General features: G+C 41.2%; 1 protein-coding gene across 3 annotated transcripts in view; it reads left to right on the plus strand.

Moving 5' to 3' along the window:
- The window catches only part of hdac11 (histone deacetylase 11), a 133,868-nt gene that overhangs the window by 7,438 nt on the left and 110,111 nt on the right, over positions 1–16,319 (plus strand). For all 3 annotated transcript variants that reach the window (XM_080182265.1, XM_080182272.1, XM_080182260.1), the window contains exons 2-4: positions 8,610–8,678; positions 9,045–9,193; positions 9,823–9,923. In XM_080182265.1, the coding sequence (XP_080038391.1) occupies positions 8,644–8,678; positions 9,045–9,193; positions 9,823–9,923 (285 nt within the window). In that variant the 5' untranslated portion in view covers positions 8,610–8,643. The remainder of the gene's footprint in view (positions 1–8,609; positions 8,679–9,044; positions 9,194–9,822; positions 9,924–16,319) is intronic.

A 16,319-nucleotide genomic window follows, 5' to 3' on the forward strand; every position in this document is an offset into this window, starting at 1 on the left:
CTGTGATGCAGCAGTGCTAACCACTGTGTTACTGTGCCGCACAATGATGTAGTGTTGCAGCAGTGATGTAGTGGCAGTATAAGTATGTATAAGTAGAGACCAGAGAATCAGATTGCCTACATATAGAATGAGGATTTTAATTTTCATATGCACTGGGAGAAGCAAAACATCTCAAGTTCAAAGTTCAGTGTATTTCGAGGAAATGCTCCTGACAGTGTTCTGGAAGAATGTTATAAAACTGATAGAAAAACAGGCTGTAGCAGAATTATTGCAGACTAATGAGATAGAATTAGTTTACATTTGGATGTTCAAGCAACATCTTAATAATAGTGCTTAGAATATGTTTGAATCTGATATAGAGAGAGAGATTGAGAAGGGAGTGTTACAGACCAAGTTGTACATTTAAATAAAGCAAATTTGATGGGCTGAGATATAAATTGATCTGAGTAAACTACTGAACAGTAAAAGTTTAAAGTTTAGTTTATTAGTGTTGCAAGTAGGCTTACATTAACTGCCATGAAGTTCCTGTGAAAATCCATTCGTCACCACACTCTGGTGCTTGTACACCACACTACAGTACACTGAGGAAGAATTTAGCATGGCCAATGCACCTAATCAGCATGTTTTTCAGATTGTGAGAGGAAACTGGAGCACCTGGAAGAAACCCACACAGACACGAGGAGAATGTGCAGACTCCACACAGACAGTGACCCACGCCAGGAATCAAACCTGAGTCTCTGGTGCTGTGAGGTAGCAGCGCCAGCCACTGTGTCAAAACTGATAAATTTACGGAAAAATATTCAAGAAGATAATTTCGCTAAGCAAAATAATTACATTCTTGTAATTGAGTGATCTTGGACAACAAATGAAGTCGAAATTTGGATGTAAACACCCAACTCGAAGTATTAAGGCAAACACAAAGCAATTCGATGATGGAAATTAATCATATATAATTTAAACATGTTTTAGTTGTGGAAAATATTAGTTTGAACCTTAGAAATTTCAGGTACTGAAAAAAATGAATTGCAACAGGTCTTAAGTAGATTGATTTGGTTCCCTAATTTCTTTCAATTTTCTTATAGGCAGGTCAGTTGAGGTGTTTGTATTTTGCAGTTTCTTAGATATTTTTCTTCCCCTTAACTTTTGGTGTCTCTTTATTTACGTTTATGTTGGTTTAAACAACAAAGTATTAAAACAAAATAATATCAAAGCAAAGTAATTAAATAAATGAGATCAGACCTACAGAAGTTCAATCTGAAGCCAGGGTATTAAAGTTGAATAAAGGAAATTCTGAAGGCATGAGGGACAAACTGGCTGATGTGGATTGGGAAAATACATGAAAAGGTATGACTGTATATCGGCAATGGATAGTCTTCAAAGAATTATTACATAGAGCACAGCTATACATTCCTTCAAGGTGCAAAACCCCCAAAAAAGCCAGCCAATTATGGCTGACAAAGGAAGTCGAGGATTGTATAAGATTAAAAGAAAAGCCTCAAAGTTGCCAGAAATTGTGTAAACCTGAGGAATGGAAGTTTTATAGAATACATAATAAAGGATGTGATAAATAGACACTTAGACCATAGACACTCAGGCATAGTCAGCATAGATTTTTGAATGGGAAATCATGTTTGACAAACTTGTCGGAGTTTTTTGGAGATATTACTAACAAAATTGGTGAAGGAGAGTGAATGAATGTAGTATATTTGGACTTTCAGGAGGTTTTTGATAAAGTCCACCATAGGAGGTTAGTTAGCAAAATAAAAGCACACGAGATAGAAGGCAATATACTGTTAGGAATTGATGGCAACAAACAGTGAGTAGGAATGGGTCGTTCTTGCAATGGCAGGCTGTAGCTAATGGGGTACCACAAGGATCTGTATTTGGGCTCCAGGTGTTCACAATATTTATCAATGATTTGGATGTGGGGACCAAATGTAATATTTTCAAGTTCATGAGTAATACGAAGCTCAGTGAGGAAGATGTAAAATGGCTACAGGAAGATTTGGACAGACTTAGTGATTGGGCAAGAGCATAGTAGATGGCATATAATATGGAAAAATGTGAAGTAATCCATTTTGATAGAAGGAACATATGTGCAGAATGTTTCCGAAGTGTTTAGAAAGCGTAGATATACACGTAGATAGGTGTCCTTGACCATAAGTCACTAAAGGCTTGCATGCAGATGCAGCAAGCTATTAGGAAGATAATGGAAGCCTTTATTACAAGAGGATTTGAGTACAGGTGTAGTGAGGTCTTGCCTCAATTGTATAGAAGCTTGGTTAATTGAGTGATGTGTGCAGTTTTGGTCCCTTTACTTCAGAAAGGACACTATTGCCATAGAGGGAGTGGAACAAATGTTCATCAGACTTGTTCCGGGGATGGTGGGACCATCTTCTGAAAAGAGATTGGGCAAACTGGACCTGTATTCTTTGGAATTTTGAAAAATGAGAGGTGATCTCATTGAAATCTAGAAAATACTTAAAGGAGTTAACAGGGTAAGTGTAGGTAAGATATTTCCCTCGGTTGGAGATTCTAGAACCAAAGGCACAATTTCAAAATAAGGGGGAAGCTGCTAAGGCCTGAAATGAGAAATTTCTTTACACGGAGGGTGTTGAATCTTTGGAATTCTCTACTCCAGAAAGCTGTAGGAGCTCAGTTATTGAGCAGTTTTAAGGTAGAGATTGATAAATTTCTGATAAACAATAAAATGGTTATGGGGATAGTGGATCTAAAAGGCGTTGTAATGTCTGATCGTCTGTGATCATATTGAATGATGTAGCAAGCCCGATAGGCTGAATGGTCTACTCTGGTTCCTATATTCCTATCAGCCTATTCTTATTTATCAAGGAAGTGATGGAAAGAGTCACTGACAGTGCTATCAAGCAGCAATTACTCAGCAATAATCTTCTCACTGATGCTTAGTTTGGGTTCTGTGTTGGTCCAAGGCTGTATTCCTGAGATAAAGTAAGAATGGTTGCCCTTGACACCAAACTAGCATTTAACCTAGTGTGGCATCAAGGAGCCCTAGCAAAAGCAGGAATCAGGGGAAAAGCTCTCCACTGGTTGTGCCATACTGAGCTCAAAGAAATACAGTTGTGGAGATCAATTGCCTCAGTTCTGGGATATCAGCACAGGAGTCCCTGGGGTAGTGCCCTAGGCTCAACCATCTTCAGATGCTTCTTCAATTATCTTCCATCTATCATAAGGTCAGAGGTGTGGATGTTTGCTGGTGATTACATAATGCTCGGCACTATTCTTGACTTCTCAGTTATGAAGCAGTCGATGTCCATATGCAGCAAGACCTAGACAACATTCAGCTTTGGGCATACTCATGGCAAGTAACATTCATGCCACACAAATGCCAGACATTTATCTTCAACAAGACAGAATTTAACCATCTCACCTTGATATTCAGTGGCATTACCATTTCTGAATCCCTGACTATCAACATCCTGGGGGTTACCATTGACAAGAAACTGAACTGAACAAACCATATAAATGTGGAAACAAGAGCAGGACAGAGGCTAGGCATCATGTGGTGAGTAACACACCTCCTGACACTGCACCCCACCCCCACTCTCAAAAGCATGTTCACCATCTACAAGAAACAAGTCTGGAATGTGATGGAATACCATCTACTTGCCTAGATGAGTGCAGCTCCAACAACACTCAAGAAGCTCAATACTGTCCAAGACAAAGGAGTCCACTTGATGGGCATCTCATCCACCACAATAGACATTCACTCACTGCATCAGTGATGCAGAGTGGCAGAAGTGTATAGCATCTACAAGATGCACCTCAGCAACGCACCAACACTCCTCTGACAGCTCCTTCCAAACTTGTGACCTTTACCACTTAGACGGACAAGATCAGTAGATGTTTGGGAATAGCATCCATCTGTGTTTCCTTGCAAGTCACACATCGTCCTGACTTGGAACTGTGGGGGGGATCTTCAGCCCATGTTCACCGCCAGAGAGAGCAACGACCCGGGCAGAAAATACAGTGAGAGTTGGGAAACACGATTCGCATTTCCTGATTTTCCATAACCTTCGCCGGTGAAGTCATGAGGTTCACGCCCACAAACAGCGAGAACCTCATTTTAATGTTTCTGCATACGTTTCAATGAAATTACCCAACCCCTGATCCCCTCCCCGCCTCAGAATTTTCAAACCTCGTTGACATGATATCACATCAGCAAGCATTACAACAGCTATTTCAACATGTGAATCATTTGAGAGGATCCCCCTGGGTACACAAAGGTACAACCCATGGTGGGGGGGTTGGGTGGGGAGAGAGACATGCAGTGCCTGGACACTGGCCTGGCACTGCTCTCTAGCACAGGTTGGCACAATGTCAACATGGCTGTGCCACCTTGTGCCAAGGGGCAGTGCCACGGAGGAGGACATGAATAATTTGCCAGGTGTTAGAGATGGAAAGGTGGTAGGACTGGAGGGTCTTAATGACATTACTGTTACTAGAGAGGTGGTGCTCGACAGACTGGAGGGGGCTGATTGTGGACAAGTCGCCAGGACCAGATGGAATGCATCCGAGGGTTCTGAAAGAAATGGCGGAGGTGATAGTGGATGCCTTAGTGGTTATTTCCCAGACGTCGCTGGATTCCGGGGAAGTGCCGGAAGATTGGAAAACGGCTAATGTTACGCCGTTGTTTAAGAAGGGTGCCAGGCAAAAGGCAGGGAATTATAGACCGGTTAGTTTAACGTCTGTTGTAGGTAAAATGTTAGAATCTGTCATCAAGGAGGAAATAGCGAGGCATCTTGAGGGGAATTGCTTGATAGAGCAGATGCAGCACGGTTTCGTTAAAGGGAAGTCGTGTCTGACAAATTTACTGGAGTTCTATGAGGATGTGTCTAGGGCGGTGGATAGAGGAGAGCCGGTGGATGTGGTCTTTCTTGATTTTCAGAAGGCGTTTGACAAGGTACCTCACAAGAGGTTATTGCAGAAGATCAGGGGACGTGGAGTTGGGGGTAGGGTGTTAGCGTGGATAGAGGATTGGTTGTCAAATAGGAGGCAGAGAGTGGGAGTCAATGGGTGCTATTCGGATTGGCGGATGGTGACTAGTGGAGTGCCCCAGGGGTCGGTGCTGGGGCCTCAGCTATTTACCATTTATATAGATGATCTGGAGGAGGGAACCGAGTGTAGGGTGTCGAAATTTGCTGATGACACCAAGATTGGTGGAACGGCAAATTGTGCGGAGGGTGTGGAGAGTCTGCAGAAGGATCTAGATAGGCTGGGCGAATGGGCCAGGAACTGGCAAATGGAATTTAATGTTGGCAAGTGCAAGGTGGTACACTTTGGTAGGAATAATGGTAGGAAGGATTATTACTTACGTGGCGAAAAACTGCAGCAGGCGACGGTGCAGAGGGACCTCGGGGTCCTTGTGCATGAGTCGCAAAAACCCAGCTTGCAGGTGCAGCAGGTGGTCAGGAAGGCTAATGGGATGCTGGCCTTCATAGCGAGGGGGATTGAATATAAAAGTAGGGAGGTCTTGCTGTGGCTGTATAGGGCATTGGTGAGGCCGCAGCTGGAGTACTGTGTGCAGTTTTGGGCGCCGCACTTACGCAAGGATATTTTGGCCTTGGAGGGAGTGCAGAGGACGTTTACTAGGCTGATACCGGAGTTGAGGGGGTTGAGCTATGAGGAGAGGCTGAATAAACTGGGCTTGTACTCGTTAGAGTTTAGAAGAATGAGGGGAGATCTCATTGAGATGTATAAGATGATGAATTGGATGGATAGGATAGAGGTGGAGAGACTCTTCCTGCTCAGAAAGGATAGTAGGACTAAGGGGCACAGCCTCAAGATAAGGGGGGGGGGGGGGGTGGTTTAGAACGGAGTTGAGGAAGAACTTCTTCACTCAAAGGGTGGTGAATCTCTGGAATTCTCTGCCCGTTGAAGTGGTGGAGGCTACCTCGCTAAATATTTTTAAGACGCGGGTTGATGGGTTTTTGGTAAGAGAGGGGATTAAGGGTTATGGGGAGAGGGCGGGAATGTGGAACTGAGCCATGACAGATCAGCCATGATCTTATTGAATGGCGGGGCAGGCTCGAAGGGCTAGATGGCCTACTCCTGCTCCTATTTCTTATGTTCTTATGTCAGGCTGGGGAGCCCCATTGAAGGGGATGGGGGTGGGAGGGCATGCCAAGACCATTGAGGTGGGATTCTTGCAGGCATGGGGTGGGGGGAGCGGACAGTAAGCGGGGGTGGGAAGGTGGCTGTGGTGATTGCTAGTGATACTTCCACAGTGGTTATTGGTGGGGCGGGGAGAGCTCCCAATGATTTATGCTGGGTGATGGGGGAGTTGGAGGGGGTAAGGAGAGCTGTGGTGAACACAGTATTTCAATGGAGGGAGTTCAACATTAGTGCTGATCGATGATAGCACCCTGATCTCTGTGGAGCCAGCTTTTCCAGTTTTGTCAGGCCCTGCTCTGCCAGACTGATAGGTGAAAACCCCATTTCTTTCTGTCTCAGAGCCTGAAAACCTGGATTAAAAACTCAGCAGTGCAGCTGGAGAGCTCCATTGACGGTTTTATGTCAAAGCCTGACACTTTGAAAAAATATGGCAAATTTCCTCCCCATCACCGTTCTGTCAATATCACTGGTTCAAAATCCTGGAACTCCCTCGCCAGCAGGACTGTGGGTATTCCTGCAACACTTGCTGAAAGCAGCCCACCACCATCTTCTTGAGGGCATGTAGGGATTGGCAATGATTGCTGGCCTAGCCAGTGATGCAGGAATCCTATGAACGAATTAAAAAAAAATTGATGTCATCCATAACTTACCAGGTCCCATCCCCATGTTGAATAAACTACACATGTCTTCTGCTACCCATGTTATTTATTTTATTTATTTGTTAGTGTCAGCACTAGTCTTACATTAATAATGCAATGAAGTTATTGTGAAAATCCCATAGCTGCCACACCCAGGCGCCTGTTTGAGTACACTGAGGGAGAATTTAACATGGCCGATGCACCTAACCAGCAGTGCTAACCACTGCGCTACTGTTAGGGGAGAAATCCTAATTGGTTAGTAAAGATGTTTAAACCATTAGATATTAAGACACTGACAGAACTGCTAGCATTAATACTTTAAAACAGACTTATAAGCTAACAAGAAAGCAGTTTACACACATATGAAATGCAGTAAGAGATTTAAACAAGTGATTATGATTTAAAACACATATGCTGGTATTTTGAATGTATTCATGTATTTTTAAGAATCATTGTTCGCTTTAGCCAAAGGCAGGTTGCAGCAAAGCATCATGGTAAAGGGTATTAGGACAGAGTCATATTCTAAGAGAATATTGAAACCTTGGGAATATGCAAGTTTTATGAACAGAGTTTGTAACGGTTAAAACATTTAGAACACTTACTCAAACTTCATGAATAGGGTTTATTCACTGTCCAGATAAGATGGATGTATGTCCAGATGTGGAGTCATGTGATAATCTGGTTTGGCAGTGACCTGCAGGGGAACTTATGGGAACATGCACTTTGAACCTTGTAGCTAGCCTCTGAGGTTACTAGACAACAGAGGAAGCTGGGTTAGCCAAAAGAGTAGGAAGCGCCTGGTTTCTAAGGACTAATGAAATGCTGTTATGCCAGAGGGTAAGATGCAATTGGCTAATATTTATGACAGGTGTTATTGTTGATTTATGTATATTGAAAATGATGGATTTAAAGCTAAATGAAAGGCAGGAGTAATTGATAAGAAAGTATATAATTGAACTGTATACTTCAGAACTTATTGGAGAGGTCCAGGAGTATGCCTGGGGCATTGGGGGGGGCTAGGGATCTTTGATGATTTCTCTTCATGGCTGCTGGTCAAAAGTAAAGATTACGTCTTTAAACTGACTTTGTGCGTCTTATATTGTCTGAAATTTCGGATGGTACCCGGCCACCTCAAAAACCCAACAGCAGTCACAGTGTTGGTCTGTTTGGCTGTTTTATTTCAGTGACTAAACCATCACAGGGAGTAGCACTGCTGCCTCACAGTGCCAGGGACACGAAATATGTGCTGGTTAGATGCATTGGACGTACTAAATTCTCCGTCAGTGTGCTCAAACAGGCGCCAGAGTATGGTGACCAGGGGATTTTCACAGTAACTTCATTGCAGTGTTAATGTAATCCTACTTGTGACACTAATAAATGAACTTTAAACTTAAACTTTAACCAACATGTTAGCTAGGCATGACGGACTGGCTTGCCTTTTCCTGCCTGTCATTTTTGTATGTTAATATTTGTATGCAGTAAGGTCCCACACATACCACTAATATGGTGAGTGACTAGTCTTCCTGTTTTTTGGTTTTGCAAAGGGTGAATGTATGCAAGGACATTGGGAAAGCTGCCCTGCCCCTCTTTGAAAGAGGTGTGGGATCTTTTACCCACGAGAGAGGGCACACTGTTTTTGTTCAAAATCTTGTCAAAAATGAAGTATTACAGTGGGAGAGAAACAGGGAGTCATGATGCTTATTTCTGTTCTGAACAATGCAACTAAAGATCACTTTTGAAAGATAACTTGACACAATTTTATTCAATTGAGAAAAGATTGTAGGAATTTTGAGGAAATGTTAATTGTTATGTCTTTTTCAGGACTAATAGTCTAAAAGAACATGTGAGAAAGAAGATGTCAGAGCAAGATAGCAGAAAGAAAAATGACCTGTAAGTTGAAGATGCTATTTTTGTATCTTGAGTTGTATCTGTTATTATATTATATTGCAATAGAATAAATGTGATATTAATAACTTCATATTTCTTTACTACATTGCATTAAATAGCAACACCAGTGTCTATACAATATATCTTTGCTATGGTGTGCTGCAGTGGCCTGGGCACAATATCTGACCTCTGTGCCTCCAGACTTGATTTAGAGGAGGGGAAGGATAGTCTTAGGTTTGTACTTCCTTTTCTTGCTGTTCAGTAACTTCTGAATGTCTGTAGCTAGCGGGTCAGAATAGGAGGGCATTTGTTGACATAAAAAGAATGCGCCCTTTTAAAATTCTTTCAATATTTGTTGCACATTTAAAGGCTACACAACACCAACCTATACGTTGATCTTCTACCAACACAATGGCCTATAGTGTACTCATCTGACTATAATATCTCATTCCTGGGCCTGGAAAAGCTTCATCCTTTTGATTCGGGCAAGTGGGGGAAAATTGTCCACTTTTTAAAAGGTACGTTTTTCTTGAAAAATATTTTTGAATATTTGATTTTTTTTTACAGGCCAAAGGAGTTTTATTAGCCATTGTTGCTCATAAATAGTATTTTGCTTGCCTGATTGTTTTGCAGTAATGTTGCTTAGCTGTTCTGAGTGCAGGGAATTCAATGTTCAGAAGCTTGAGTATCCATTGTTCTGAAACCCTGGAGGGAAAAAAAGTGCAGTGTTCAACATCTTAGAATCATAGAATCTCTACAGTACAGAAGGAAGCCATATGGCACATCGAGTCTGTACTGATCGTAATCCCACCCAGGATTGGATTCCCGTAACCCCACAAATATTGCCTGCTAATCCCCCTGACATTAGAGTCAATTTAGCATGGCCAATCAACCTAACTCGCACATCTTTTGGACTGAGGGAGGAAACCGGAGCACAGGAGGAAATCCACTCAGACATGGGGAGACAGTGGCTGGAGGCCAGAATTGAACCTGGGTTCCTGATGCTGTGAGGCAGCAGTGCTAACCACTGTGACATTGTGCTGCCCTCTTGCCAGGGACAATTTGAAGAAAGGTTTTGGTAAAAACACTAGTTTGAAAATGGCATCTGAATCATGACCTTTATTTTTCTTGTGCTTGCTTACTTTAGAAGAGAAGATGATAAATGATGAGAACGTTGTTAAAGCTCGAGAAGCCCAGGAAGACGATTTGTTGGTGGTGCACTCAAAACGGTACCTCAATAAACTCAAGGTGATTCCCTTTCAGTGTTTCTTCCTGATTCTCAACTGTGGGTAGATGCAAATCTATCTGCTGAGTTCATCTGAAACATTCAATAACAGGCTCATATGCTTATCATGTACCAAAATCTTAAAACAACTGGAAAAATTGTTAGTTCATGTCATAAATATTTATGCAGATGTCTTTTTTTGCAAAGGTGTCCTTTTGTGTTCAGTTTTATTCTGCTTTAATGTTTGTAGGATACCAGAAGGGGATGCAGTGGCATAGTGGGTATTGTTGCTTGACTAGTAATCCAGAGATCTAGGGTAATGCTCAGGGGACCCAGATTCAAATCCCACCACAGCAGATAGTGAAATTTGAATTAAAAAAAAATCTAATGATGTCCATTGTTGATTGCTGTAAAAACCCATCTGATTCACTAATGTTCTTTAGGGAAGGAAATCTGCTTTCCTTACCTGGTCTGATCTCCATGTGATTCCAGAGCCATAGCAATGTGGTTTACTCTTAAAATACTTTCAGGAGTGGGCAATAAATGCTGCCAGCAATGCCCGCATCTTATAAATGAATGAAAAAAGAGCTTCGACTCTGAAAAATAAAACCCACTGTAGGAAAACTCTTACCGTTGGTCAGTATTGTCTTTAATCCAGAAACACAATCAATTTTGTATTTTTATTTTGTAATAGAAGCTTTGCAGAAGCTTGAAATTTCCTGAGAAGAAGTTGTTTGCATTAATTGCTTGGTTTTGCATTGTGAAACCTTTTCAAATAACTATAAATCCACCACTTTCACAATCAGATTTTAATTACTACCTTCTGCTTGCCTTTTCTTGAGTGATAAATCATGTACTATGAGGCCTGAACAAATAACAAAGTTGCATTTTGAATTAGTCAGTGCTAGATTTTGAATATAATTGCTTTGTATTAAGTAAAAAGAGCAAATATAAAATACAAATAATATAATGTGGATTGTGGATTCATTCTGGTGATAATGTGATGTTAATTTTTTAAATCTTCATATTGACTTTTCTCATCTTTTTGAAAAAGTGGTTTGTGAAGATTGTGCAGTATGAGTACGTTTTCTGTTCTTAAAACAGAAGTTCTTTTTTAAACTTGATGGTGTAAATCACACTTGGCATACAACTAATCAGTGGGCTGGTGCTTAAATTTTAAGCTATATCTTGTGTGACCCACTCCAGGTAGGAGCGTTCTGAGAAACTCACTCAATTGTCTGTTGCTGCTTTCTGGCCATCTATCTCTTCTGATGCAAACTGCGACTCTATCTGCTGCTAACGCTTCTGTCATTGGTTCCCCCCTGCTCCCCACCCACACTCCGCCCATCCATCCACCCAAACTCCACTTCATCACAATTTCTTTCACATGCCATGAACTGTGCAATAAATTTGTGAGGGGGAGGGGAAAGGAAGAGCGATGGCCTAGTGGTATTATTGCCAGACTATTAATCCAGAAACTCAGCTAATGTTCTGGGCATCCAGGCTCGAATCCGCCACGTCAGATGGTGGTATTTGAATTCAGTAAAATGTATCTGGAAGTAAGAACCTACTGATGACCATGAAACCATCGTCAATTGTCAGAAAAAACCATCTGGTTCAATAATGTCCTTTAGGGAAGGAAATCTGCCGTCCTTATCTGATCTGGTCTATATGTGACTCTAGAGCCATTGCAACATGGTTGACTCTCAACTGCCCTCAGGCAACTAGGGATTGGCAGTAAATGCTGGCCAGCCGGTGACACCCATGTCCTACAAATGAATTTAAAAAAAGAACATTGCTGAGACAGAGGTCAATGTAAAATAATGGAGACGCATAGAAAATTAAAATAGTGGAGAGAGCAATGAAAGGAAAGTAAGTTAGAGAGAAAAAGGAGACAACGTGAAGGCAAGGCAAATAGAAGGATTGGAAAAGATAAGCAAAAACAAAAGTTGGAAAGAGACCATTGAGGAAACATGGAGACAAAAACAGAATGAAAGGTAGAGAAGCAAAAAGAGAGTGTTTTAAATTTGCAGATTTTCTTGTAGTATTTATGGTACATGGGGGCTAAAATACTTCTTCGCCTGGTGGGAAACAGTTTCCAAACCATTGAACTAGGGAACAGTCAGTTAACTGCCATATATTCTGGCACTAGACCATTCAGTTATCTCCCACTGTCCTTAATAAAGTTGATTTCAGAGTCTTAATCGGTGCTTGAAAGTGTCCCATTTTCATTATTGGCAATTCCATGGCTCTAAGTTAATTTACTATCTTGGAGCAAATACAGTATATCCTGCAGCTTGCAGAGTGCATGTCTGTGAGTTGCACTGTGTTAGTGATACACGGCCCACAAAATGGGACAGTCACACAGCTTGTTTCTAGTAGTGCAAGTGTCTCTCCCACAGCTCAGGTGCTTTTAACTACTCTGTATTGTCTTTGATTCTCACGTTGATGGACAACCTTTGTTGTTTCTTTCCATTAAAAATGTAATTAATCCTGGTGTTCTCAAACAACTATTGGGACGTTTAGTGTGTGAGGCATCCCTAAAAGCTACTAATTTCATCTCTTCTGCATCACCCAGGTCTAGAAATCTGAGCATACATTCTTCTAAACTTAATTTCTTAAATGTCTTATTTTCTTTTTGCCCAACAGTAACACATTTCAACATGGTGCTCAATTCTATTACATCATATCACCCATCTGGTCTACTTTGTGTGCATAACCAGCTTAATTGTCCATTTAAACTTTTTAATTGATCTGCTCCTTCCTTGGTTGTAGAGTATTGCTTTTGTGAGGATTAATCAGGATCCAGTTAACATTCTCTCGGTAGAACTGTTGAATTAGGATTATTCCCAATTTAGTCTGCTTAATGTCCAATCCTGGGCTGGATTCTCTGACCTCTCCCGCAGCTGGGATCCGGTCCCACTGCAGTGAATGAAAATTTGGCTGGGCGCTAAAATAAAACTGGTTTACCTTGATTTAAAACCGGTTTTCACAGCATATCTTTTAATCAGTTTACCTAGACGGTGGGAGGTCCACTTTAGTCAGGTTGCAATTGCTTTCACTGTAAAGTAAATTGGCTGCTGATACAATACATTGTTGATCTACTGGAGAAAAATGAAATGGATATATGGGTAGGACGCACCCGGCCTGAGACTGGAAGAGCTGCCTGAGGTAAACAAAATTTAAACGGCCCATCAAAATGTCTGTCCCACCCGCAATGCTTCTCATGGTGGAGGGACTGGAATATTTACCCCATTGTATTCAATAATAATTTCATAGTGTTTACATATTTTAGGCCAGTATAGTTGCAAAATGTAAAATTGACCATAAAACTGCAAAATATAAAGTTGCTCCATTCAAATAAGATATGAGCAGTAATTTCCCTCCCTTTTAAAAAAGAAATCTCTGCATCCCATCCTCTCTTGAAGGGGTTGATTCAAGTAGTAATATGGTCCTTCATGCTCAAGTGTCAAGTTCATGTTTGTGAAGACAAATGATGATGTAGCTATTTGATTATTGGGGCAACACAACCTTCTCTGTTTGATGTCTATTTACTGTTTCTGCGGCAGATTTTATGGGCTTGCATGTCTCAAGACTGAGATTCCTGTACAGTACCAACAATAAAAGCTAGAGTAAACAATAAAGCTTGCAAAGGCTTCTCTTCCAGCTCCTGCACCATAACTTCTGGCATCCCCCAAGAATACAGCCTTGGTCTGTGCTATTCTTAACTATAAGGTGTTCCGGCAACATCACCCGAAGGCACAGCATTAATTTCCACGTATACACTAACAACACCTCACCAATCAGTTTCCTTGGCTCTTCACTGTTGCTACATTTTCAGACTGCTTATCTAACAGCCAATACTGGATACTTAGAAATTTCCTCCAAATAAATATTTGGAAGACGGAAGCCATTATTTTTATTTCATTTTGTTTATTATTGTCACATGTATTAAACATATTGTGAAAAGTATTGTTTCTTGCGCGCTATGCAGATAAAACATACTGTTCATAGAGAAGGAAATGAGAGAGTTCAGAACGTAGTGTTATAGTCATAGCTGGTATGTGGAGAAAGATCAACTTAATGCAAGGTAAGTCCATTTCAAAATCTGACAGCAGCAGGGAAGAAGCTGTTCTTGAGTCAGTTGGTATGTGACCTCAGACTTTTGTGTCTTTTTCCTGAAGGAAGAAGGTGGAAGAGAGAATATCCGGGATGCGCAGAGTCCTTAATTATGCTGGCTGCTTTACTGAGGCAGCGGGAAGTGTAGGCAGAGTCAATGGATGGGAGGCTGGTTTGTGTGATGGATTGGGCTATATTCACAATCTTTTGTAGTTCCTTGTGGTCTTATTTTTGGACCTTGTTCCAAATTCTAATTTCTAACAGCGACCCCATCCCTCTCCCTGGTGACAATCTAAGATCAAGTCAGTTTGTTTGCAACCTTAGTGTCTCATTTGGTCCTGATGTGGCACAAATGTGGTCAGAGGCTGATCACTAAGACCACTTATTTCCATCGCTAGTATCTTGCCTGTCTCAGGCCATTTGCTGTTGAAACCCTTATTCATTTATGTGTTTGTTACCTCTAGATTTGACAATTACAATGAATTCCTGGCTGGTCTTCCACATTCGATCCTTCATAAACTTGAGATTATCCAAAACCACTGCCCGTGTCTTAACATGTGGAAAGTCCTGTTCCTCTATTTTGCCTGTGCTCACTGTCCTACATTTGTCCCTGGTCAAGTGATGCCTTGATTTTAAAATCCCTACTTAGCCTTGCCCCTCTCTATCTCTGCAATCTCCACCAGGACTCTTCAAATTCTGCTCTCTTTTGCATCTTTTGTTATTATAATTGTTCTACCATTAGTATTTATGCTTTCAGTTGCCTTAGCTCCATGTTGTCGAATACTCTCCCTGTACCTCTCCGTTTCTCTGCTTCACATTCCTCCTTTAAGAGTCTTCATAAATTATTTCTTTTTGCCCAAGATTTTGGCCATTTAACCCAATATCTCTGATGTAGCTGCCAAGTGTCATACTTTGTTCTAGAATGGTCCCGTGAAGTGCCTTGAGATCGTTCATTCTGTTAAAGGTGTGAAATACCACTAAATATAATTTGTTCTATATGGTTCATTTGGTAAATGTTCAGTCCGCCTGATGGTTGTTTAGGTGAACTTTAAAGTTCCTTTCCCGAGCAGGGGGGTCTTTCAGTGTCCTGACCAATATTGTTCTCCCGATCACTATAATAATCATAGAATAGAGTCCCTGCAGTGCAGAAGGAGGCCATTCAACTCATCAAGTCGGCACCAACAACAATCCCATCCAGGCCCTATCCCTGTAACCACACTTACTTATCCTCTGAGTCCCCCTGACACTAAGGGGCAATTTAGCATGGCCAGTCAACTTAACCTGCAGATCTCTGGAGTGTGGGAGGAAACTGGAGCACCCAGAGGAAACCCATGCAGATTGGGGGAGAACATGCAAACTCCACACAGGCAGTCACCCACTAGGAAGCTTTTATTAAAACAAACTTTATTTAACAACATAGTTAAGATATAACAAAAGAATTAGCATCAATTTTGACCATTGAAATACTTAAACATGACAACATACAATTCTTGACTACTGTCTCTGTAATTCCACTGTAAGCAATATTCCTACAAGCATAAATCCCTCTTCAGATTATGTTAACACAGACAAAACATATTGGCTCACGTGGATGGTAGATTTCCAGCCTTTTAACTCCTCTGGCCATATATAGAAGGATTCCTGTCTCCTGGCTGCCATTCTGCAGCCACCAGAGAAATAGGCATATTTGAAACAGCTGAACTTCAGAGGAAGAGACTTACTTTCTGCCAGATCCCAGTCTCCAAATCGGGAGAGAGAGAGAGAGACACACACAGAGATCTACTTCTCTCTAAAGATCCCAAATTGTAATTGAGCGTGTTTCTGTGTAAGCCGAGTCCCGCTCATATACATTACTTTTTTTATCAATCAACCTAATCAAACACCATTCTGAAAAACCGCAGGGGAAAACACTAAAATAAGAACAGTGCATTAGCCCAGATTAAAACAAATATTCTAGCAATTAGGAGCAATTATGTACCTGCAATATTAACATGGGCTGCCAGTTATGGAAAAAGCAGCACTGATAAATAGAATTGACTGCTAAAAATGCCTGCACAAGAAACATGACACATAGATGTTTCTTAAAGACACAGTATTGTCACACTTTGGGTTTCTATTTTGAAAAGGTGTAAATTGCACTCAAGGTTTTGCAGGTTTTGAAATGTTTATTTCCTAATCCTTCTGTTCAGTCATTTCCATAATACCAAACTTAAAATTTGCCACGATGATTGCAATCAGCTCCGCATCAGGAATCAGCACGGAGTTGCATAATATATTCACAAAGTAATTTCAATCTAATT

The sequence above is a fragment of the Carcharhinus amblyrhynchos genome, chromosome 3 (genome assembly GCF_965287045.1).
Source record: "Carcharhinus amblyrhynchos chromosome 3, sCarAmb.v2.hapA, whole genome shotgun sequence".
Taxonomy (NCBI): Eukaryota; Metazoa; Chordata; class Chondrichthyes; order Carcharhiniformes; family Carcharhinidae; genus Carcharhinus; species Carcharhinus amblyrhynchos.